The 23935-nt window shown below is 35.9% G+C and overlaps 1 protein-coding gene across 2 annotated transcripts; it reads left to right on the top strand.

The window, feature by feature from the left end:
* EIF1AY (eukaryotic translation initiation factor 1A, Y-linked) lies at window positions 1380–18519 on the top strand. 2 transcript variants are annotated; one of them, NM_001244349.1, is given in 7 exon segments: window positions 1456–1593; window positions 3184–3267; window positions 6812–6915; window positions 7816–7866; window positions 11504–11585; window positions 12906–12997; window positions 17512–18015. In NM_001244349.1, coding segments are annotated over 7 exon segments (435 nt in total). In that variant the 5' UTR covers window positions 1456–1577; the 3' UTR covers window positions 17518–18015.

Below are 23935 nucleotides of genomic sequence, written 5' to 3'. Positions count from 1 at the left end.
TTTTATGAATGGTGGTGTTGGGTTTTCCTCACCCTGAGGATGGGAAGTATGTGACCTCTTGATCCTTTGCCTAAACAGGCTGGGTCCCCCTGTCTTATTTTTTCTCTTTCTCTTTTGCTTTTTTTAAGGCCAAAATGTACGCATACGGAGGTTCCCAGCCAGGGGTCCAATTGGACCTACAGCAACAGTCCCAGCAACAGCCACAGTAACGCAGGATCTGAGCAGTGTCTGTATACACCACAGCTCAGAGCAATGCTGGATCCTTAATTCACTGAGCAAGGCTAGGGATTGAACCAACATCCTCATGGATCCTAGTTGGTTGGTTAACTGGTAAACCATGAAGGGAACTACCCTTCTCTGTCCCTTACTGTTTAAAGTGTTTACAGAGGAAAAAATCTGGTTATTTACCTTGTTCGTGATGTTACCTCAATCACAAAGTACAAGCAGGTGGCTGGTTATAGATACCTACTCTCAGCTCATCCATCTTCTGCCTCAGCTCTATCAATGTTAATTCATGAATGCTGTCTTAAAAGTCTCTAGAGTTATAACTTGGAGGACATGGTCACTAAGTTATATGATTAGGCTTGGATAACTGCTAGGTCACTTCATCAGGACTTTTTGAAAGCTTGTTGATTGAAAGAAAATTGAGACTTGCACAAGAAATTTGATAAAGATCTTATGACTATTATAATCAACATCAGATTTTTTTAAACAAACAAATTGTTATTCCTTCAGATATTGATTCCACCTTAGCAGATTTTAACTGTTTTTTAAAAGCCCTAAGTGGGAAGCTTCCCTTCTTTTATTAAGTGAAATCAGTCCTAGTTTTTGATAGAACCTAGTTTATGCATAGAACCAGGATACTAGAAAAGAGATTGTTAGCAAACATAAACATACTCTGTTTCAGAGTACTAAAACAGTTTAAGTAGTGGGACCTCTAATGATGCTCAAGAACTTTCTGTATCTGAAGTACTTCCATTTTGTTTAGGTCCTTTGAGATTAAACCCGGCCTTTCTTTACTAGTCCTCCACCCATATTCAACTATTAAGCAGAAATTTCTTGTAGAATCATTATCCTGCAATTTATTTCCACCAAAAAGTAGAGCGGTTAAGAGACATAAAAGTTAAGGAGTCAAGAAATTGTCAGGAGACAGCAGTTATTACAAAGCAGTCCACCGGTTTTCTACACAGGAGTTAGCTCCAACGGTTTTTAAACATGACAATCAGGCCCGTGCACTCTATCCGAAACTCCTTTTCTTTTGAACTCACAAGTCCTTAGTTGGAAGAAGCGCCAGTGTGTGTATTCCAATAAACGACAGGCTTTCCCAATACGCATGCGCAGTAGGGCGGTGAAAGACCGAGCTCCTCGCGGAGCCGGATTGGTAACGACAGACTGTCGTTAACTGTCGAGAAACCGTCTGGGCCGCCATGTTCTTGCGGGTAAACGTGCCAGCTTGGAACATTAGAGGAGTTTTGCGTTAGACGTTTGTAATTGCGCCCAACATTTCAGAGGAGTATTTACCTGCGCCACAAACACCTGAACGCATTGTTAAACTCAGAGCGGCCGCGGTTACCGGCATGCCTAAGAATAAAGGTAACGTTTTGGTTTCCCAGAACCACGGTTTTGCTTGCTGTGTCCCTTCCGCCTTCACTCGGCGGCAGTGACAGTTTATCCTTTCGGTGTTAGACTGGTCTCAGCTTGACTCTTTCTCGTGACGGCGGCTGGAAAGTTCAGCCGCCTTCTGTGTCCCTTTGGTTGCATTATAATGGAACTGACGCCAAATTTTTGAGAGCATCCGAGACAGAGTGTAGGCTTTGTTCCTCCTTTACGCCACATTTTAGAGAGGCTCATCACGAATCTGTGTGATTTACTCCCTGGGTCGCCTGGTATTGGCCTCTAAGTCTTCTCTTCCTGTGACTTTCTTGGAGAGTTTCTTAAAAGGTGATTCTAGCATTTGCGACCATTAAATATTCTTTCTTACTTTTTCTATGGATAATCCACTATTACTGAACATAATCCTTTATAAACGGTGCGTGAAACCTTGATACGTGTTTAAAGTAATCTGTATTGGTGTACTTTACTCACAAAGTAAGGAAAGTAAGCCCTTCACAAAGCTTTATATTCTTTGCTTGAAGACATGTTACGCATTTAGGAACGTTTTCAGCCTCTTTTCTTATAGATTATTGAACTAAAGACATCTACCTATCCTTGTTCTGAAACAAAGCGCCTACATATTATCATATGTCGGAATAATTTTACTTGGAATTTGGAAATTGTGCGGCCTAAGCTATGTAAAGAAGAACACCTGGACAATCATACCTTAAAGAAATTCTCCTTTTTTACAGACTTGAGTGTTTTTTCTTTTAATGTCTTTATATACCTCCAAGAAAATTGTAACTGCAAACAGGTAAACGTATCTCTAGGATACCACCACATTTCACAGTGTGCAGGAAACTCCGCTTTGATACTTTAGCATGGTTTGCTTGTGTCAGAACACAGGGTAATATTCCTTCTTTGCTGATGGTAGTATAAATAAATGTAGACAGAAGTATAAAGTGCTAGGTACATAATTTTTAACCCAGAACCTCTACTTCTGCAAATTTATCCTATGGAAGTTGTTTGTAGAATAATTTAAATTCAACATTTTAAAATAATACTAAAACATGAGAAGTAACCAAAATAAGGTGGTTAAATATACTCTATTAAAATGTTCATTTAAGTGTATGGTTCAGTTGACGTGAAAAGACATTTAATGAAAAGTGGGATTAAAATAAGTTATAGAAGAGAATGTATGGAATCCAGTTTTAACTGCAAAGCCTAGACAATAAGATGTTAATGGTGCTATCTCCAGTAATAGGATTTTTGCTCTGTATATTTTTATATAAAGAAATAGTTTTAAATCAGAAATGTCAGAAACGATAGGGGGTTGATGTTTATCTGCTAAGGGACCTAAAAGAGAACCTTTGGCAATTAGTAACTCTTGGATAGCCAAAGTATATTAAATCTAAATCTTATTTGGAATTCTGTTAGTGTTGTACTGCTCTTTAAATATTTTTATTTTTTATTTTTCTGTAGGTGATTTTGTAAAGTTTAAAATCTTCTTTTACCTTTTGTATAGTTTAGTTTGTAAAATATTATACACATTATTACACTTAATTTTTATTTGCTTTTTTAATCAATTAGGTAAAGGAGGTAAAAACAGGCGCAGGGGTAAGAATGAGAATGAATCTGAAAAAAGAGAATTGGTGTTTAAAGAGGATGGACAAGGTAAGACTTTAGAAGTTATTACTTACCTTTTTTGATGTTGTGAATTTCAGTCTTTAACTTGTAATTGATGTTAGTCATGATCTTGGCAGTTGTCCCATATCTCCACTTTGCTTTTCTTCATTTATAACCCCCCAGAATTTGCCTATTAAATAATCAATTGTATAGTAGATCTGATAGACCTGATGATAGACAGTTAATTGGTAGCATTTCTGTAAATATAGTTTTCATTGTTTTATGTGAAAGTAAATTTTAGGGTTTAAAGCAGATTAAGCCTGGGTGCCAATATTGAAAGTTCCTTGCTTTAGTCTAGTAGTAAGTTCACATTACACATTATTCAGTGAACTATGAAGAATACATCCCAAGACTTTCAGGTCTTAGTACTCCTTTGCCACTAGATCATGATTGTAACCGAAGAGTTGACTAACTATATTTAAGTCCGTGTAGATCAAAATTAAAAAACGAGTAAGAGAAATTGAAGCACTTAATTCTTCCTTTTGAAAAAATGTTAAACACAGAAAAAGTTGGAGTAGGAGTACAATATGAGTACAACATTTATTCTTTACCTAGATTCAGTAATTTTTTTTTTTTTTTTTCGTCTTTTTAAGGCTGCACCCATGGCATATAGAGGTTCCCAGGCTAGGGGTCGAATGAGAGCTGTAGTTGCTGGCCACAGCAATGCAGGATCTGAGGCGTGGCTGCCACCTACACCACAGGTCATGGCAATGAGCAAGGCCAGGGGTCAGACCTGCCACCTCATGGAAGCTAGTCCGATTTGTTTCTGCTGAGCCACAATAGGACTCCTAGATTCAGTAATCTTTTTTTTTTTTTTTTTTTTTTTGTCTTTTTGTCTTGTTGTTGTTGTTGTTGTTGTTGCTATCTCTTGGGCCGCTTCCACGGCATATGGAGGTTCCCAGGCTAGGGGTTGAATCGTAGCTGTAGCCACCGGCCTACGCCAGAGCCACAGCAACGCCAGATCCGAGCCGCGTCTGCAACCTACACCACAGCTCACGGCAACGCTGGATCGTTAACCCACTGAGCAAGGGCCGGGACCGAACCCGCAACCTCATGGTTCCTAGTCGGATTCGTTAACCACTGCACCACGACGGGAACTCCTAGATTCAGTAATTTTTAACATCTTCTTCTTGTGCTTTTTTATCTCTGCATATGTACCCATACATTTTTTTCTTTATAATCTTTATTATAGGCAGATATGCTTACATACAGTTACAGTTTTTCTGCTGAAAATGCTTTACGTATCTCCTAAGAACACAGACTTTTTTTTTTTTCCTAACTATAGTAGAATGCACGCAAATTTAAAATTATACTGTTATCTAGTATTCTACTGTCTATTTTGGTAGCTACTAAATAACCATGTATGGCTATTTAAATGAACTGAAATTAAAATTTAAACTCAAAAGTTAACATATTGTTCAATTTATGTATATAGTGTTCCCTCAGTGTAAAAGTTCTGTTGGATATTGCTGAGTTAGTAATTGTTTCAGTAATTTCTAAAACTTTATTAAAAAAATTGTATTATTCACTCTATACTGCAAGCCACTAGAAAGTCAACGTCTTTAATAATCACATGAAACATTGAAACATGAAATGTCTGGCTAAAGATAATCAGTTTTTTATCTTTAACCTTTTTTACTTCCATTAGAAGTTTGTTTTCAGGGCCAGTCTTTAAATTCTTTTCTTCTATTCTTTCTTATTTTCCTCCATATTGAAGAAGTATTGAGTAGTAAGCTAGGTTCCTTTGCTATGGTAAAAGGGATTCACTTCCACATATTAACCTCCCTACCCCATGTAGATCCAGTTAACCTCTGAGTGTAGTTGTAAATTTGTCTTAGGAGTTCCCTTCATGGCTCAGTGGTTAAAGAATCCGACTAGGGATCATGAGGTTTTGGATTTGATCTCTGGCCTTGTTCAGTGGGTTAAGGATCCAGCGTTGCCGTGAGCTGTGGTGGAGGTCGCAGACTAGGCTCACATCCTGCATTGCTGTGGCTGTGGCATAGGCTGGCAGCTGTAGCTGTGGCTGTGGTGTAGGCCAGTGGCTAGAGCTCCCATTAGACTCCTAGCCTGGGAACCTCCATATGCTGCAGGAGCAGCCCTAGAAAGGCAAAAAAATAAATAAATAAATTCGTCCTGATCTTTTTGGAGTTAGTCCCTAGTAGAAAATTTAGTAGTAATTATAATTCTCCTTAGTCCAGTACCTGCTTTTGTCGTTTAAATCTAGAAGAGATTGTTTCATACTGTGTAATGTTCATATCAGTGTTTTTAAATGGCAGCGGAATCACGTGATCCCTTGAGAATACTCTTAGAAAACTTTGTTTAAACAAAGTTTTGTTTAAACTTTGTTTGCATTTTATCATGGAACATAATTTTTTTTTTTTTTTGATCTTTTTGCCATTTTCTTGGGCCGCTCCCACAGCATATGGAGGTTCCCAGGCTAAGGGTCAAATCGGAGCTGTACCCATCAGCCTGTGCCAAAGCCACAGCAACACAGGATTCGAGCTCCCTCTGCAACCTACACCACAGCTCACAGCAACGCTGGATCCTTAAACCACTGAGCAAGGCCAGGGATCAAACCTAGTTGGATTCGTTAACCACTGAGCCACGATGGGAACTCCTAAATTTTGTTTTTTTAAGAACTTTAGAATAGTTAACCAAGTATTCTCAAAAGTTTGATGATAACTAACCTAGTTTTTATTAGCACTAAAGTTTCTTTTTTTTTTTTTGTCTTTTTGCCATTTTATTGGGCCACTCTTGAGGCATATGGAGTTCCCAGGCTAGGGGTCCAATCGGAGCTGTAGCTAGCTCCCGGCCTAGCACTAAAGTTTCTAAGGGAAAAGACAGCACTGTGAAATGAGCCACTTTGATATCTAAATGTAAAAGCATGCAATCATGACTAAAATGAGTGCATAATTAAAGTATGCATAGTAACAGAAATAGATTGTTATGGAAATGGCATTTGTGACTGGACAAATTACCTGACTGCTATAGATTTTTATTTACTCTAAAAATAATACAGTAAAGTGTATAAATGTAGCTGGAAGAGACTAGAAATTGTTTGATAGATGAAGAATTTTCTGGCATTCCTGTCTTGGTGCAGTGGTTAATGAATCTGACTAGGAACCATGGGGTTGTGGGTTTAATTCCTGACCTTGCTCAGTGGGTTAAGGATCTGGCATTGCTGTGAGCTGTGCTGTAGGTGGCAGACGCAGCTCAGATCTGCCATTGCTATGACTCTGGTGAAGGCCAGTGGCTACAGCTCTGATTAGACCCCTAGCCTGGGAACCTCCATATGCCATGGGAGCGGCCCTAGAAAAGGCAAAAAGACAAAAAATAAATAAATAAATAAATATGTGTCACTTTGAAAGAGCCCTTAACATGATAGCATTAAAGTTTTTGCTGAAAGCCTTTTTCTTTTTTAAAAAACATGATTTGATCTAAGGTTAGCAGTAAAAATGAGATTACCAAATTAATATGTTTGACAAAAATCAAACAGTATTTTACATTTTTTTTTTCTTTTTTTCCCTTTTAGAATATGCTCAGGTCATCAAAATGTTGGGAAATGGAAGATTGGAAGCAATGTGTTTTGATGGTGTAAAGAGGTTATGTCATATCAGAGGAAAATTGAGAAAAAAGGTAAGGAGATTTCTTTTACTTTAATATAGAATTTGCCTTTTAAAAATTGGCTCTGCTTTAGATTAATATATGAGCAGCTTTAGATTAATATACAAGCCAAGCAGCTCATTTTTTTGAGTTCCCAAAAGTCACAGAATAATGATTTATATGATGTGTTTGTGATTTATATAAACACATCATATAATTTAAATAATATGATTTAAATAATGATTTATATTTATATTCATCATATGATTTAAATAATGATTTATATAAAGTAAGATGATATAACAGGTTCTATCTACAGTTATTTTCACCTCTATTGGATTTATGCCAGGAATGTATATTATTAAGGAAACAATTGGAAAATCCAGTCTCTAAGACAAATGGCCTAAATGCTGAAAAAAATGTTATGCCATGAAATAGAGAAAAAGCTGGAGAATGGTTGTAAAATTAAAGGTGACTGAGGTAATTGCTAATTAAATATAGTGTATGTTCCTTGATTTGGGGGAAATAGTTTTACACATTAGAAAGGTTGAAATTGGAACATGGTACATCATAGTATTAGTCATTACGGGCAGATTTATTGATTACATTGGTTAAAAGTTCCTTCAACTCTGATTTTTTGATTTAAAAAATAGTTTTTGGTCTTTCGGTTCATCCTTTTGCAATTTATTGGTGATTTAAAGTCTCTAATTCTCATGAGAAATTATCAAATTTTTGTAATTTTTAAACTCTCTAGTAGCTGAAATAAATTGTTACTTATTTTTAACATCCTAATTAGAAAATTTGACACAAACTGAACTGCTTACTATAGTTTTCTCCTAGCATATTTTAACCACTTTTTGTAAGAAGAATGGTTTAACATTGCACTTAATTACTTGTCTTTACTTTAAATATAGAGTTAATTTTCTTTTATAGGTTTGGATAAATACCTCAGATATTATATTGGTTGGTCTTCGTGATTATCAGGTAACAGTTACATTTAATTTTGTAGTGGCTTTGTATTTAGTAAGTCATTAGTGTTTAGAAGATGCAGTGTAAATATATTTGACCAGTTTTAGCCAATTATGACTTCTCACCACCCTGTGATCAAAATTAAGGTCCAGTTATGTTTAAGACTGTGGAATTTTCTTGAAATGATTCCCTTGGCTAATTAATGCCACCTGTGTTTTGTGGGAAGACTGGTTGAATCTGTATTGTTATCTGTTGTTTTTATGTTTATTTATTTATTTATTTATTTTGCTTTTTTAGGACTGAACCCATGGTATGTGGAGGTTCCCAGGCCAGGGGTTGAATTGGAGCTACAGCTGCCATCCTGCACCACAGAGTGAGGCCAGGGATCGAACCTGCAGCCTCATGGTTCCTAGTCAGATGCGTTTCTGCTGCACCATGAGGGGAAGTCCTCTTTTTATTTTCTTTAAACTTTTTTAAATTAAAATTTTTTTTTCTTTTAAGAGCCACACTTGCAGCATATGGAAGTTCCCAGGCTAGGGGTCAGATTGGAGCTGCAGCTGCAGGCTTACAGCACAGCCACAGCAAAGCCAGATCCAAGCCATGGCTGTGGCCCACACCACAGCTAACGGCAACATCGTGTACTTAACCTATTGAGCAACACTGTGGATTGAACCCAGGTCCTCATGGTTACTAGTCTGAGCCACAACAGAAAATTCCTGTTTTTATTTTAAATGTAATGTGCAGAAAATTGTCTCTTATAAGTTGAGATGAATACCACAGATCATCATTCTGTTTTCCTTCAACGGCCAGTTGTAGTTTAGGTATTTTGTTAGGTTTTCAGGGATTACAGTTCTTAGTGTCCATCTGTGAAATCTTTATTGGTACAGGCTGACTTTTTCACTGATCTGTAGTGTAATGAGAAGATATTCACATATTGTATGATGTTTTTAATGAAGTCATATTACCCATTTGCCTTTTTAGGTATTTAAAAAAATTACCTTTTCTGAAATATAAGCAGTAGCATATGATGGTTTTTATTAGTATTCTTATTTGTCAAAACAAAAATGTAGTAATTTTATGTTGAGGTCCCACTTTTTTTGTTGTTTTTAAATTTCAAGGCTCATATCTAACTTTGGGAAAGCACTGTTCTGTACGATGTAGGTAAATACGTCAAACCTTCTGATCTCCAAAAGGGCTTTCATATTCTTATAGGAAGGATGAGGCATGCATTCAACAGTTATTGAACTAATTATTTTTAAATATATGTTATAAAGTTGAAGTGAACACTTTGAACTAGATAATTGCTCTCTTTTGTCTCAGACTTTATACTATTCATGCATTGTGAGTGTGAAATCCATTTAATTTCTTTCTACTGGAACCCATCATTTATGCTTAATTACATTGTGACTAAAATGATCCCTGTCTGTCTTTAGATATCTGTTAGGTGTAATTGCGTTCTAAAATTTTAGTATTCTTATTCTTTTATATAATTGGTCTATTCATGATTGCTTTTTTTTTATATAATTTGTCTATTTATGATTGGAAGAAGCATTTTAAAATCAGTAATTCTATGTTTCACCTCCATAACTTAAAAAATCCATATTTCTATTGATTTTATCTAGTGAGATAGCCTAACAGTGAAAAAATTTTAGATATGGTTTGTTTTGTTCTTTAAACATACTTATAGTAACTGGTATTAAAGTTTTTGTTAAGTCCAATTTCTGGGCTTTCTGAGCAACAATGTATACTGACTGCTTTTTTTCTTGTATGTGGCCATATTTTCCTGTTTCTTTGTGAGTCTTAACAGGTTTTTTTTTGTTGTTGAAAACTAGAGATTGCAAATATAATGTGGCAAGATTGGAAATCAGGTTTCTTCTCCCACGGTTATTCTTGCATTTGTTTTTTTAGTGATTTTTCTGAAACCAGTTGTGTATGATCTGTATTTTTATCTTGTGTGTAGCTATTGGATGCTTGATTATCGTATCAGACAGCCCATGTTTGAAATTTCATTAAAACCAGTAAGCCTTCTCTAGCTTTTGCATATGGAAGCTATGCCTGTACCTTTAACATACGTAGGCAGTTGGCATTTCTCTCTTCATATTCATTTCATGCTTGAGCACAATTTCAAGGTCACTCAGTACTGAGAGGATAAGACCTTTGTAGGTCTTTGTTGAGTTTGTGCACAGCCCTGATTCCACATATGAGTGAAATCGTACAGTGTTTATCATTATTGGTGTGACTTATTTCACTTTCTGTAATACGCTCCAGGTTCATTCATGTTATGGTAAATTGCAGGGTTTATATATGTTGAATATCAGTCCTTTATTGGTCATATTATTTGCAAATATTTTTTTCCTATCCAGTAAGTCGTCATCTCATTTTGCTGATGGTTTCCTTTACTGTGCAAAAGCTTTTTAATTTGTTATAGTTCCACTTGTTGATTTTTTGCTTTTGTTGCTTGTGTCTTTGTCATATCTAAAAAATAATGCCAAGATCAACATCAAGTAGATTTTTTCAGTGTTTTCTTCCAGTGGTTTTAAGATTTCAGGTCTTGGGTTTAAGTCTTTGATCTATTTCAAGTTAATTCCAGGAAGTTTTTGATGTCAGAAAATGATCCATTTTTTTGCATGTGGGTCTTCAGTTTTCTCGACTTTATTTGTTGAAGACATTGTCTTTTCTGCACTGTGTAATTCTGGTTCCTTTGTTGGGTATTAGTTGACTGTTTCGGAAAAAAATATTTCTGGGTTCTCAATTCTGTTCCAGTAGTCAACAGGCCTGTTTTAATGCCAATACCATACTGTTTTGACAACTGTAGTTTGAAATTAGAAACTATAGTGCCTCCACTTATTCTTTCTTAAGATTGTTTTGGCTTTTTGGAGTGTTTGTGGTCCCATGTAATTTGATTTGTGAAAAATGCCGTTGGAATTTTGGTAGGAGTTGTATTTTAGATTGCTTTGGGTAATATGGACACATTTGTTTTTAAATCTTTTTTAGGGCTGCACCGGTGGCATATAAAGTTCCTAGGCTAGGGGTTGAATCAGAGTTGCAGCTGCTGGCCTTCGCCACAGCCAAAACAATGCCAGATCCAAGCCTCTTTTGCCACCTACACCACAGCTAGCAGCAGCGCTGGATCTGAGCAAGGGCAGAGATCCAACCTGTAACCTCATGGATACTAGTTCGTTTATTACTGCTGAGCCACAATGGGAATTCCCTATACATATCTTTTTAAAGCTCTAAATTGCCTCTACCAGGTAATCTTAAGAATCACAGAGGTTTATTAATTCTGAAAGGTGTATTAATTTTCTTGGTTAATAATACCACTTACAGTTTACATTAGAGTGTGGTCCTAAAAAGGAACACATTCTAACTTTTCTCTTTTTATATTTTGCCTTTCCTTTTTTTTCTATTTTTGATTAAATTGAATTCTGTAAGTAATTTTTCTAGGCTAGTTATTATTTGGTGATGCATGAAAACTTCTTCCCACTAATTTAAATCCAAGGAAGTTATTTAAGAAGATAGAGGGAAGGTGAAAAACACAGTGTTTTTGACAGAACAGTGAGCTTTTTCTTTATGTGTTTAATATGAAATTAATTTTTGAGAGCTGATTTTTATTTATCATAACTGGTTTGATAGTCTTTTGTTTTTCTCCAAGGATAACAAAGCTGATGTAATTTTAAAGTACAATGCAGATGAAGCTAGAAGTCTGAAGGCTTATGGGGAGCTTCCAGAACATGGTAGTAATATCAAATGTTACATTTCTTTGTGTTATTATTAGCTTGTTTGTTTAAGGTGAAGCAGTTTTGATAGAATCTGTCTCTTTTACATATTGTTTTTATATGTGCTTAAAAAATTTAAGTGTGTCTGTATATACCTCAGAATAGTAACAGTTTAGTATTAAATTGAATTCTATATTCTATTCTTTTTTTTTTCCTTTTAGGAACTGCAGCATATAGAAGTTCCCAGGCTAGGGGTCAAATCAAAACTGTAGCCACAGGCCTACACTACAGCCATAGCAGTGTGGGTTCTGAGCCACAATCTGCAACCTACACCACAGCTCATGGCAATGCTGGATCTTTAACCCACTGAGCGAGGCCAGGGATTGAACCTACGTCCTCATGGAACTAGTCAGATTTGTTTCCACTGAGCCACAACAGCAACACCTTCCTTTTCTTTCTTAATGGCAGAATTATTACATTTTTCTTTAGTAAGCTTGAAAAGATTAAAGTTTCTAATGTCTAAGAGGAAATGTATTAGGCTCACATTTTTCACTTGGCAGCCATTTTACTTGTTTTAGTCCATTGCATTTTATTATGAAATTATGATTTTGAATAAGCATGAAAATTCTGATGAAATTATTGGCCTTTTAAGGAAAGTTAATGTATCTGGGAATCAGATGAGTATTTTACTTTTGTTTAGGAATAAACATGAGTTGAAAGTTTTTCTGATGGATGTGGTAAGTCTATCTGATGGTTGGTAGACTAGGTGTTCTATCTTAGGAGAACTTTATACATGCCAAGGATAAGTTGTTAACATGTCTACAGCCCTTTTTGAAGCAAACTTTTTTCCGGTATAATAACTACTAAGTTAGCATAATTAGAGCTTGCCTGCCTTACTTAAATTTTTTGAACAAAATAAAATTGTAATAGTTATATTCATTGTATTGACTTAGCAGTGGGGTTTTATTGTGAATTTGTTCTTTGTAATGAGTTGTTTTCTAGAAATTAGGAAGATTTTTCTTAATGAAATGGTTGAGGAGCTCCTGCTGTGACGCAGTGGGTTAAGGGTCTGGTGTTGCTGCAGCTGTGGTGTAGGTCTTAGCTGTAACTTGGATCCGATCCCTGGCCCAGAAATTTCCATATGCTGCAGGTGTAGCGAAAAAATTAAAATAAAAAGAAATGTTGAATTGAATTGTCAATTATAAGAATCTTCTACTATAGCTCAGTATTTTGTTATTATTTCTGTACTATTTCAGTATTATTTCTTTTAGTAGGCAGTTCCTCTAGTAATATCTTGATTTTACATTGTATAAGAGTATATTGTCACTGTATTTTTAGCAAAGATTAATGAAACTGATACATTTGGTCCTGGAGATGATGATGAAATCCAGTTTGATGACATTGGAGATGATGATGAAGACATTGATGATGTAAGTAGTAGATGAACCTTATGGCTCTTTTGTTTGTGAAAGAAATTAGACTTTCCCCTACTTTTGATCACAGAATGTCGAACAGTTAAATTGAATATATTTTGAGACTTATTCATGAATTTGGATATTCATTAATATTCAGAAATTACCTAGTTAGACTTTTTAAACTTTGAGAAACCTTATAATCCTTGAAACATTTTTTTTTCTGGAAAGAGTGTTAGCTCTAACAATCTTAGGTACAAAATGATAATTTGTATATCAGGTAAGAGTATCTACAGAGATAGCTATTAAGAATTTAGCAGGAGTTCCCGTCTTGGCGCAGTGGTTAACGAATCCGACTAGAAACCATGAGCTTGCGGGTTCGGTCCCTGCCCTTGCTCAGTGGGTTAACGATCCAGCGTTGCCGTGAGCTGTGGTGTAGGTAGCAGACGCGGCTCGGATCCCGTGTTGCTGTGGCCCTGGCGTAGGCCGGTGGCTACAGCTCCGATTCAACCCCTAGCCTGGGAACCTCCATATGCCGCAGGGAGCGGCCCAAGAAATAGCAACAACAACAACAACAAAAGACAAAAAGACAAAAAAAAAAAAAAAAAAAATAAGAATTTAGCAGACAGGAGTTCCCTTCGTGGCCCAGTGGTCAACGAATCCGACTTGGAACTATGGGGTTGTGGGTTCGATCACTGGCCTTGCTCAGTGGGTTAAGGATCTGGCATTGCTGTGACTCTGGCATAGGCCAGCGGCTGTAGCTCCAAGTAGACTCCTAGCCTGGGAACCTCCATGTTCTGCAGGAGCAGCCCTAGAAAAGGCAAAAAGATAAAAAAAAAAAAAAAAAATTAGCAGTTTTGAAGGTGCTGTCTCTCAAAAAAGGTGTTAGTATATTAAAAGAAGACTCGTGTTTAACCAAACTTGCTGAAGAATTGAAATTGAAACATACTCCAAAACCTCTTTAAAATGGAGGTTTTAATAAACTGTAATGGGAATACTACTTCCTGTTGGGAGTATTTAGAGGTTTTATTATTTTGTCAGTATCAGTGTTGGCTTGGTTTGGAGTTATGTTTATTTTATGGAAAATGTTTGTTTTTCTTAGTAAAAAAGCAGAGTTATAAGAGTATCGAATGCCTCACAGTTTCACTGTTACTATTCTTAAATAAAATTTATCCTGATTTTCTTGATACTCATGTAAAGTAATTGTGATGGTGGTATGGCTTATAGTTCAGTTAGGCTTAGTCTTTAAAAAAAAAAAAAAAACTCAGGAGTTCCCATTGTGGCATAGGGGAAATGAATCCAACTAGGAACGATGAGGTTGTGGGTCCGATCCCTGGCCTTGCTCAGTGGGTTAAGGATCTGGTGTTGCCATGAGCTGTGATGTAGGTTGCAGCCATGGCTTGGATCTGGTGGTGGTATGGCTGTGGCATAGACTGGCAGCTACAGCTCTGAATAGACCCCTAGCCTGGGAACCTCCATATGCCATCAGTATGGCTCTAAAAACACAAAAAGACCAAAAAAATAAAAAATAAAAAATAAAAAAAAAAAGAAAACAAGAAAACCCGAACAACTCAGGTAAAAATGTATTTTAAATACCACAAGTCTAAAAATATTGAGTTTTTTATTAGATATTAAGGTAGATTTTTTAGAACACCTAGAGTATTTGTTCCTGCCAGGTATTGTGTAGCATAGTTAGCCAAGCATTTCAAAAATAAAAAGGCCAGTCTGGGAAATCTTGAGTTTGAAAAGTGGTCCTGAAATTCATACTAAACTGCAAATTACTAATGTAGAGCACAGATTTCAAAATCTTTAAATCATCAACATCTTTATTAAGAGCCTTTTTAGATACATAGAGAAGTTGAAAAATTTAAAGTGAACACACCCATACTCACAAAGATTATGCAATTTATATTTCTCTATCCAGTCTGTCACATCTGATCTTCTATTCGTCTGTCAATTCATATTATATTTTGATGTACTTCCAAATCATTTAGATTACTCATACCGTGATTTAGAAAAATTTAGTGTGGACTTTTAGTGTAATATTTTATTAGATTTTTAGCTCTACTTTTGTACATGTTTAAACATAGTAATGCTTTACTAATGTTAATTGCATTTTAAAACGCACCTAGAAACTGGAAATGGAAAAGGTTGAGAAAAAATACTGTTCTAGTATTTTCTTTTTTAAAATTTTTATTATAGTTTATTTATAGGGTTCTGTCAATTTCTGCTATACAGCAAAGTGACCCAACCATGTGTATATGTACATATATATACATACACATTCTTTTTCTCACATTATCCTCTATCATGTTTCATCACAAGAGATTAGATATGGATCCCTGTGCTATATAGCGGGATCTCATTGCTTATCTCATTGCTTATCCAAACGTAACAGTTTGCATCTGTTAACCCTAGATTCCCAGTCCATCCCACTCCCTCCTCCACCTTGGCAACCACAGGTCTGTTCTCCAAGTCCATGAGTGTTTTTTTTTTTTTTTTTGTAGATCGATTTATTTGTGCCATATATTAGATTCCAGATACTGGTAATATCCTATGGTATTTGTCCTTCTCTTTCTGACTTATTTCACTTAGTATGAGAGTCTCTAGTTCCATCCATGTTTCTGCAAATGGCATTGATTTGGTTTTTTTTTTTTTGTCTTGTTGTTGTTGTTGTTGTTGTTGTTGTTGTTGTTGCTATTTCTTGGGCCGCTCCCGCGGCATATGGAGGTTCCCAGGCTAGGGGTTGAATCGGAGCTGTAGCCACCAGCCTACGCCAGAGCCACAGCAACGCAGGATCCGAGCCGTGTCTGCAACCTACACCACAGCTCACGGCAACGCCGGATCCTTAACCCACTGAGCAAGGGCAGGGACCAAACCCGCAACCTCATGGTTCCTAGTCGGATTCGTTAACCACTGCGCCATGACGGGAACTCCTGATTTGGTTTTTTTTTAATGGCTAGGTGTATTCCATTGTATATGTGTACCACATCGTCTTAATCATTGATGGACATTTAGGTTGTTTCCATGTCTTGGCTATTGTGAATACTGTTGAAGTGAACATACAGTAATTGTATCTTTTTCAGCAAAAGTTTTGTCTGGATGTATCCAAGGAATGAGATTGCTGGATAATTGGTTGTTTTGTATTTAATTTTATAAGGTACCTCCATACTGTTTTCCATAGTGGTTGTACCTATTAAAGTTTTTTTTTTGTTTTTTTGTTTTTTTTTTTTGTCTTTTGTCTTTTTAGGGCTGCACCTGTGGCATGTGGAGGTTCCCAGGCTAGGGGTCTAATTGGACCTGTAGCTGCCAGCCTATGCCAGAGCCACAGCAGCATGGGATCCTAGCCACATCTGTGATCTACACCACAGCTCCGGCAACGCCAGATCCTTAACCCACTGTGCGAGGCCAGGAATTGAATCCACCACTTCATGGTTTCTAGTCGGATTTGTTTCCACTGCACCATGATGGGAATTCCATGTTTAAGTATTTTCTTTATGTACCTTTCTTTGTGGATCCTGAGCCTGAGAATTCTTGTGGTTAAATTAATACTTTGACAATAGAATTAACAGTTGTTTTCTGGGGCAACAGCATAACATGCAGCAGTTGTATAGTACATGGACAGAGACCTGAAAATTTTGACAACTGAGCTGGAGTTGAAGGCTAGGAACCTAACCAGCAGCATACAAAGCCGCAGAGTTCAGGGTTTCCTCAGAAGAAAAGGAAAACATCTTTTTAGGTCTGTGCCACCATTTACTTTGGAACTGGGCCTAAGCAGACTGGTTGGAAAAGAGACTGAAGATTATGGTGATTAAAGGAAACGGTGATATTTTGGATATTTTGTGCAGTTTTATGTTTATTACCTCAGAATCCTACTTCTTAAGTAGTAATTTCTCCAGGTGATTTACTTAGAGCTTCACGCCTATGAGTAAATTGACTCAGGAGAATTTGGAGTAGTAGTGAACTTCATTCTTAAGGGAATTATACTTCCCTTTTTCTGTACTCCTTTTTTTCTTTTCTTTTCTTTTTTTTTTTTTTTTAAGGGCCACAACCATGGCATATTCAGGTTCTCAGCCTAGGGGTTGAATTGGAACTGTAGCTGCTGGCCTGTGTCATAGCCACAGCAACAGCAATGCCAACTCCAACACCACAGCTCATGGAGCCTTAATCCACTGAGCGAGGCCTGGATCAGACCTGTGTCCTCATATATACTAGTCAGATTAGTTTCTGCTGAGCAACTCTCAGAGTTTCTGCTAAGATAGGAACCCCCTCTGTACTCACTTTTAAAATATAAAGTCTATAATCACTAGTACAGAAGGAATGAGATACTAAACTTTAAAGAATAGTCTACATAACATATAATGTTCTCATGAAGATCGTTAAAATTTATTGCAATAGATAAGAACTGAGAAAAATCTCATATTAGAATTTTTGTTCAGAAGGCCTTTTTTTTGAGATAGTTTAAGGGGGTCCTATATATAGTATTATAAGAATTATTTTCTCCGTGAATCTAATACTGTTTTCACTTACAGATCTAAATTGGTCTTACAAGAGTTTCTGAGGATTATTCTACAGTTTGAATTTCGGTCATCACCTGTTAAGATTAAAACTTCATTCAAGATGAATGTAGTCTTAAGACACACTGATTTATTTTAATTGTTTTAAAGTATTTATTATATTTCTTTAAACAACTGATGAAGCTGAATTATTTTAAGTAAAATGTTAACACTGTTCTTTTAATGTAATGGAATGTAGGGGTAAAAGACCATAATATCTACATTAAAACACTTGGAAGGGAGAAAGAAGAAAAGAGATGCCTTTACCACTGTAATTAGTTTACTTCCAGTTCCTGGATGTTTTAAATAAATTGCTGTATCATTATGGACTGTGATAAGCCCCAGTTCCTGCTATCTCTTTACAGAGTCTTTCTCTATATTCTGATTTGCCTAAATGTTCTCTTGAGATTTTTGATAAAATTTAAGGAAAGCAGAAATCTGCATTTATATTAACAAAGGGGGCTGCTTTTGTATGTGTGTAGCCAAGTGTATTTTTATACTAAGTTTGGTGACATATATTCTTTTCATCATTTGATGTTGCCACCCTCATAATAAAGACATTGCCAAAATGCAGTTTTTAGAACACGGGTTTGAGTAGTTATTTTGATTTTGTGATATCAGTAGTTCAAAATTCAATGCTCGGTAACTGCTGTCTTAACATTGCTTAATACTGAAAGTATTGATATATTTGATAAAAGTGTTTTTACTTAGTATATTTAGAAAATTTCTAAGATAAGATAACAAAATTAGATTCTTTTTTACTATAGAAAATAGATTATATATGTTTCATTTCAAAGGTCACATTGTAACCTATAGTTTTGAGTTTAAGAATGATTAAATTTAAATGTATAAATGAAACTCTTAATTTCATAAAAAATTTTAGAAACTAAGCTTTCTTAAACTATCCCTTAGCTTAGAGTAAGAGGAAGGAACTACAGCTAAGAAATACAATAAAATTTTACATTGAGTATGTTTTGGCCTCACTTTATGTTTTCTTGGTGTGTTTTTTTGGTGTGTGTGTTATTTTAAGGGGAATTTTTTTTTTTCTTTTTTTAGGGCCATACTTGCAGTGTATGGCGATTCCCAGTCTAGGAGTCAAATGGGAGCTATAGCTACCAGTTTACATCACAGCCACAGCAATGCAGGATCTGAGCCGCGTCTGCGACCTACACCACAGCTCACGGCAACGCTGGATCCTTAACCCACCGAGGGATGCCAGGGGTGGAACCTGCTTCCTCATGGATGCTAGTCTGATTTTCTCAGCCATGACGGGAATCTTTTTTTAATGGGGAATTTAGATCGTAATCGTTCTTTATAAGTTTTGTTTTGAAGTTATCCACTACAGTAAGAAGAAACTATGGTGGGGCAATTACACAGTAGCCCTGGTTAAATTTTATACAACTTTAATAAGAAAAGATTCACTAGTTTGTGAAACATATTTCTTCTGAGGATTTTTCAGTGGTGAAAATTGATGTTTAGGGAATGCTCTTTACTGGTTTTAGTAATACAAACATAAGAAATTAAAAGGAGGCTAAACCTTCGTATGGTTCATCTCACTTTGCCATTTTACTTCCTAAGTGTGAAAACTAGGGTCAGACTATTCTGAGGCCAGAATATGTACATAATTAAGACTAAGAAAAGTACACAGATGTGGTTTGTGTTTCTTAATCTGTGGAGATCCTGAACACTTATTTAGATCAATGTGTTTGAGACTAAGGACTGGTTTTTACTGCTCTTAAGAAATGAGCTTTGAATAGGTGACATAGTGATTGTCTACATGGGTAATCCATATTTGGTGATTATATGGTCTTTTACACATAAAGGTATATTGAGTTTACATATTCTTCTGCAACATTTTGCTGAGTATATCAGAACCTGCTTATGTGAAAACAGTTCGTGATAGGTAGAGAGCCACTCAAAAAACTTTTCTACTGACTTCCTCTAACAAATAGGGAATGTCCAAAGATTTATTACTGTACTGCCAGTTTGTGTGTGTTTGTTATTATGGTCTGTGTCCTTCAAATATTTGTTGAAATCCTAACCACTGAAGATAATGTATTTGGGAGGTCATTAGATCACCAGGGTAGAACACTTATGAATGGGATCACTGCTGTCATGGAGACACAGTGCTAATTCAGCAGTTGCAAATCAGAAGGCCTATGCCACTACCGTACCTATACCAGCATCCTGATCCTGGACTTAACAGTGTCCAGAACTGAGAAATTTTTATTGTTTATAAGCCACTGAGTCTGTAGTATTTTATTTTAGCAGTCTGAGTGGAGCAAGACACTGATGATAACTTATTTCTTTCTTCTTAATAACAGTATAGCAAACTGTTTCTCCATGAGTTGGATTATGTATAGCTTGTGTGCAGTTTTCCATGGAGGAATTATTTTAATATGTCATATAAAAACTTTGTAGATAAATTGATTTGGTAAGTAAAGAATGAAAGGAAGAAAGAAAATTTCTTACACTCTTTGATTTCCACAGTACAACAGTATAAGCCTTGTTTAGAAAGAAAATCAAAATGTTTGAAAGCCAAGAAAAGTTACCTTTATGGTTGGCTGTCCACATCTATGGGTTTCTGCCTCCCAAGTCTTATCCATGTCATAGTATATGTCAGAATTTCTTTTTAAGGTTCTGTAATATTCCACTCTATGTATTTGCCACATTTTGCTTATCTGTTTATCTGAACACACATGTTATGTCCCATGTTTTAGCTATTGTGAATAATGCTACCATCCAGATGGGTATAGAAATTGTTGTCTTTGAGGATGTGTTTTTAGTTTATTTGGATATATGATCAAAATAATTGCTGCATCATATAGTAATTCTATTGAAATTTTTTTTTTTTTTTTTTACTTTCTAGGGTCATACCCACGACTTATGGAAATTCCAGGCTATGGGTTGAATTGGAACTGTAGCTACTGGCCTACACCACAGCCACAGCAACTCAGGATCTGAGCTGCATTTGCAACCTACACCACGTTAGCTCAGAGTAACGCTGGATTGTTAACCACTGAGTGAGGCCAGGGATTGAACCCACATCCCCATGGATACTGATAATTCCTCAATACCTTTATGGATACTCACAGACCCTCAGTATTCTCATGGATAGTCATAGATAATAGTGTACCACAATGGGAACTCCCTGTTTTGACTATTTTGAGGAATCTCTTTTTCACAGAGGCTGTGCTGGTTTATATTCCAATGTATACAAAGATTCTAATTTCTCTATGTCTTCTCCCAGTACTTGCTATTTTCTGGTGTGCATGTGTGTGTTTTATATATATTTTTATATTTGTTAGTCATCCTAATATATGAAGTGATAGCATTGTTTTGAACTTGTATTTCCCTAATGATTAATGATAGTGAGCATCTTTTCATGTTTATTGACTATGTACATCTTCTTTGAAGTGTCTATGGAAGTCCTTTGCTCATTTTTGAAATAGATTATTTTTTATTGTTAAGTTTTAGGAATTGTTCATATATTCTGAATATTTAATTCTTCATATATTGTCAATATTAGCCTCTTAACAGATATATGAGTTGCAGACATTTTGTTGATTGCCTTTTTTCTCTGTTAATATCTTTTGATGCACAATTCTTTAAAATATTCATGAAGTTTGCTTTTTCTGTTTTTTCTTTCACCTCTACTCTTGGTATCATAGCCAAGAAATCATTGCCAAATCCAATGTTGTTGTGAAGGTTTTTTTCTGTTTTCTTTTTTTAAATTTAATTTTATTCAATGTAGTTTGTTTACAATGTTGCATTAGTTTCAGGGGCATTCTTTGTTTTCTTTTTATTCTGATGTGTTTTAGTCTTAGATTTAAGTCTCTGATACATTTTAATTTTTCTGTATGATATCAGGTAAAGGTATAATTTTGTTCTTTTGACTGGATATTCAGTTTTCATCACTATTTGTTGAATGATTTTGAAACCTCTTCAAAAACAATTTGGTCAAATATGCAGAGGGTTTTTTCTGGGCTCTCTTCTGTTCTGTTGGTCTATATGACTGTCTTTATGACTGTCTATATGACTTTATGACTGTTTAGATTTCAGTTAACTATGTAGGGAGTTTTGAAATCAGGAGGTATGACTTCCCAGTTCTGTTCTTTTCTCTTTTTCTTTTTAAAGATTGTTTTAGCTTTACAGGATCTATTAAGATTCTACATGAATTTTAGGATGGGTGTTCCTATTTCTGGAAAAAAAAAAAAGGATTTTATGAGATTAACTTTTTACTATGGTCTAGTTGATTTACAGTGTTGGGTCAATGTCTGCTATATAGCATAGTGACCCAGTCATTCATATATATATATACACATATATACATACACACACACACACACACATTCTTTTTTTCTTGCACCACTCCCGCGGCATATGGAGGTTCCCAGGCTAGGGGTCGAATCAGAGCTGTAGCCACTGGCCTACACCAGAGCCACAGCAATGTGGGATCCAAGCCGCATCTGCAACCTATACCACAGCTCATGGCAATGCCAGATCCTTAACCCACCGAACAAGGCCAGGGATTGAACCCTCAAACTCATGGTTCCTAGTCAGATTTGTTAACCACTGAGCCATGACAGGAGCTCCCACATTCTTTTTCTTATGTTACCTTCCATCATGGTCTATCCTAGGAGACTAGATAGAATTCCCTGTGCTATACAATAGGACATCATTGATTAACCATTCTAAATATAATGGTTTGTATCTAACTTTAAACTTCCAGACCATCCCATTCTCGCCCACCCCAGCAACCACAAGTCTCTTCTCAATGTGCTTGAACTGTCTCTATGTCCTGTTTCTGTCCCTTAGATAGGTTCGTTTGTGCCATATTTTGGCTTCAACATATAAGTGATGTCATATGGTATTTGTCTTTCTCTTCCTGACTAACTTTATTTAATATAAGAATCTAGTTGTCAGTGGGATTTTTATAGGAGTTGGATTGAGTGTTCAGATGACCTTAAAAATACTGTTTTCTGGTCCATGAATGTGGGGTATGTTTCATTTATTGCTGTCTTAATTTCTTTCAGCAGTGTTTTCTAGTTTTCATTGTATGAGTCTTCTACCTCTTTACATGTTGATTTTATATTTTGCTGCATTGCTGGATTCATTTATAAAATTTGCATGTTTGTGGAATCTTTAGGATTTTCTTCATAAAAGATCATCTCATCTGCAAATAGGTTTACTTCTTTGTTTCCAGATTGGATGCCTTTAATTTTGTTTCTTACTAAATTGCTTTGTTTAGAACCTCCTGTACTACATTGAACAGAATTAGTGAAAGTGATCATTCATGCCTTAATCCTATATTAGAGGAAAGTGTTTTAAGTCTTTCAGCACTGAGTATGATGCACATTGATGGCTTTTATTTTGTTGAGGTAGTGTTCCTCTATTCCCATTTTATTGTGTGAAACGATGTTGAATTTTGTTAACTGTTTTCCATATTGAATTGATAATGTGTTTTTTCTCTTTATTTTATTAATGTGGTGAATTATATTGATTTATTTTTTATGTTAAACCGGCCTTGAAGGCTGTCTAAATTCCAATTTGTCGTGGTGCACAATACTTTTAATATGCCATAATATTTATTTTGCAGGTATGTTAATGAGGATTTTTTTATCAGTGTCCATAAGGAATAGTATACTGAGATTTTCTCTTTGTGTCTTTGGCTTTGGTATCAGGTTGATGCTGGTCTTATAGAGAAGTGCAAGAGTTGTTCCCCACACTTTGTTTTTTAGGAGGAATAGTTTGAGAGCAATTCATGCTAGTGTTATCTTTAAGTGTGTGGTAGATTTTGCCATTGAAGCTATCAAGTTTTCTTTAGGCGAAAATTTTTTATTATTGAATCAATCATTTTACTAGATAAAGAACTTTTCACATTTTTTTATAATTACTCAAATGAATTTATCACATCTGTAGTTGTATAATGATCATAACAATCTGATTTCACAGGATTTCCATCCCACAGCCCAGGCACATCCCCCCACCCTCCAAAACTGACCATAAGTTTTTCAGTGTCTGTGAGTCAGCGTCTGTTCTGCAAAGAAGTTCAGTCTGTCCTTTTTTCAGATTCCACATGTCAGTGAAAGCATTGGATGTTGGTGTCTCATTGTATGGCTGACTTCACTTAGCATGATAATTCCTAGGTCCATCCATGTTGCTAAAAATGACAGTATTTCATTCATTTTAATGGCTGAGTAATATTCCATTATGTATATGTACCACATATTCTGGATCCACTCCTCTGTCGATGGACATTTAGGTTGTTTCCATGTCTTGGCTATTGCAAATAGTGCTGCAATGAACATCGGAGTACATGTGTCTTTGCGAGTTGTGGTTTTCTCCGGGTAGATGCCCAGGAGTGGGCTTGCTGGATCAAATGGGAGTTCTGTGTTTA

The sequence above is a fragment of the Sus scrofa genome, chromosome Y, assembly GCF_000003025.6.
Source record: "Sus scrofa isolate TJ Tabasco breed Duroc chromosome Y, Sscrofa11.1, whole genome shotgun sequence".
Taxonomy (NCBI): Eukaryota; Metazoa; Chordata; class Mammalia; order Artiodactyla; family Suidae; genus Sus; species Sus scrofa.
The sequence above is the reverse complement of the archived record's forward strand: the minus strand, read 5'-3'. Positions and strand labels throughout refer to the sequence as shown.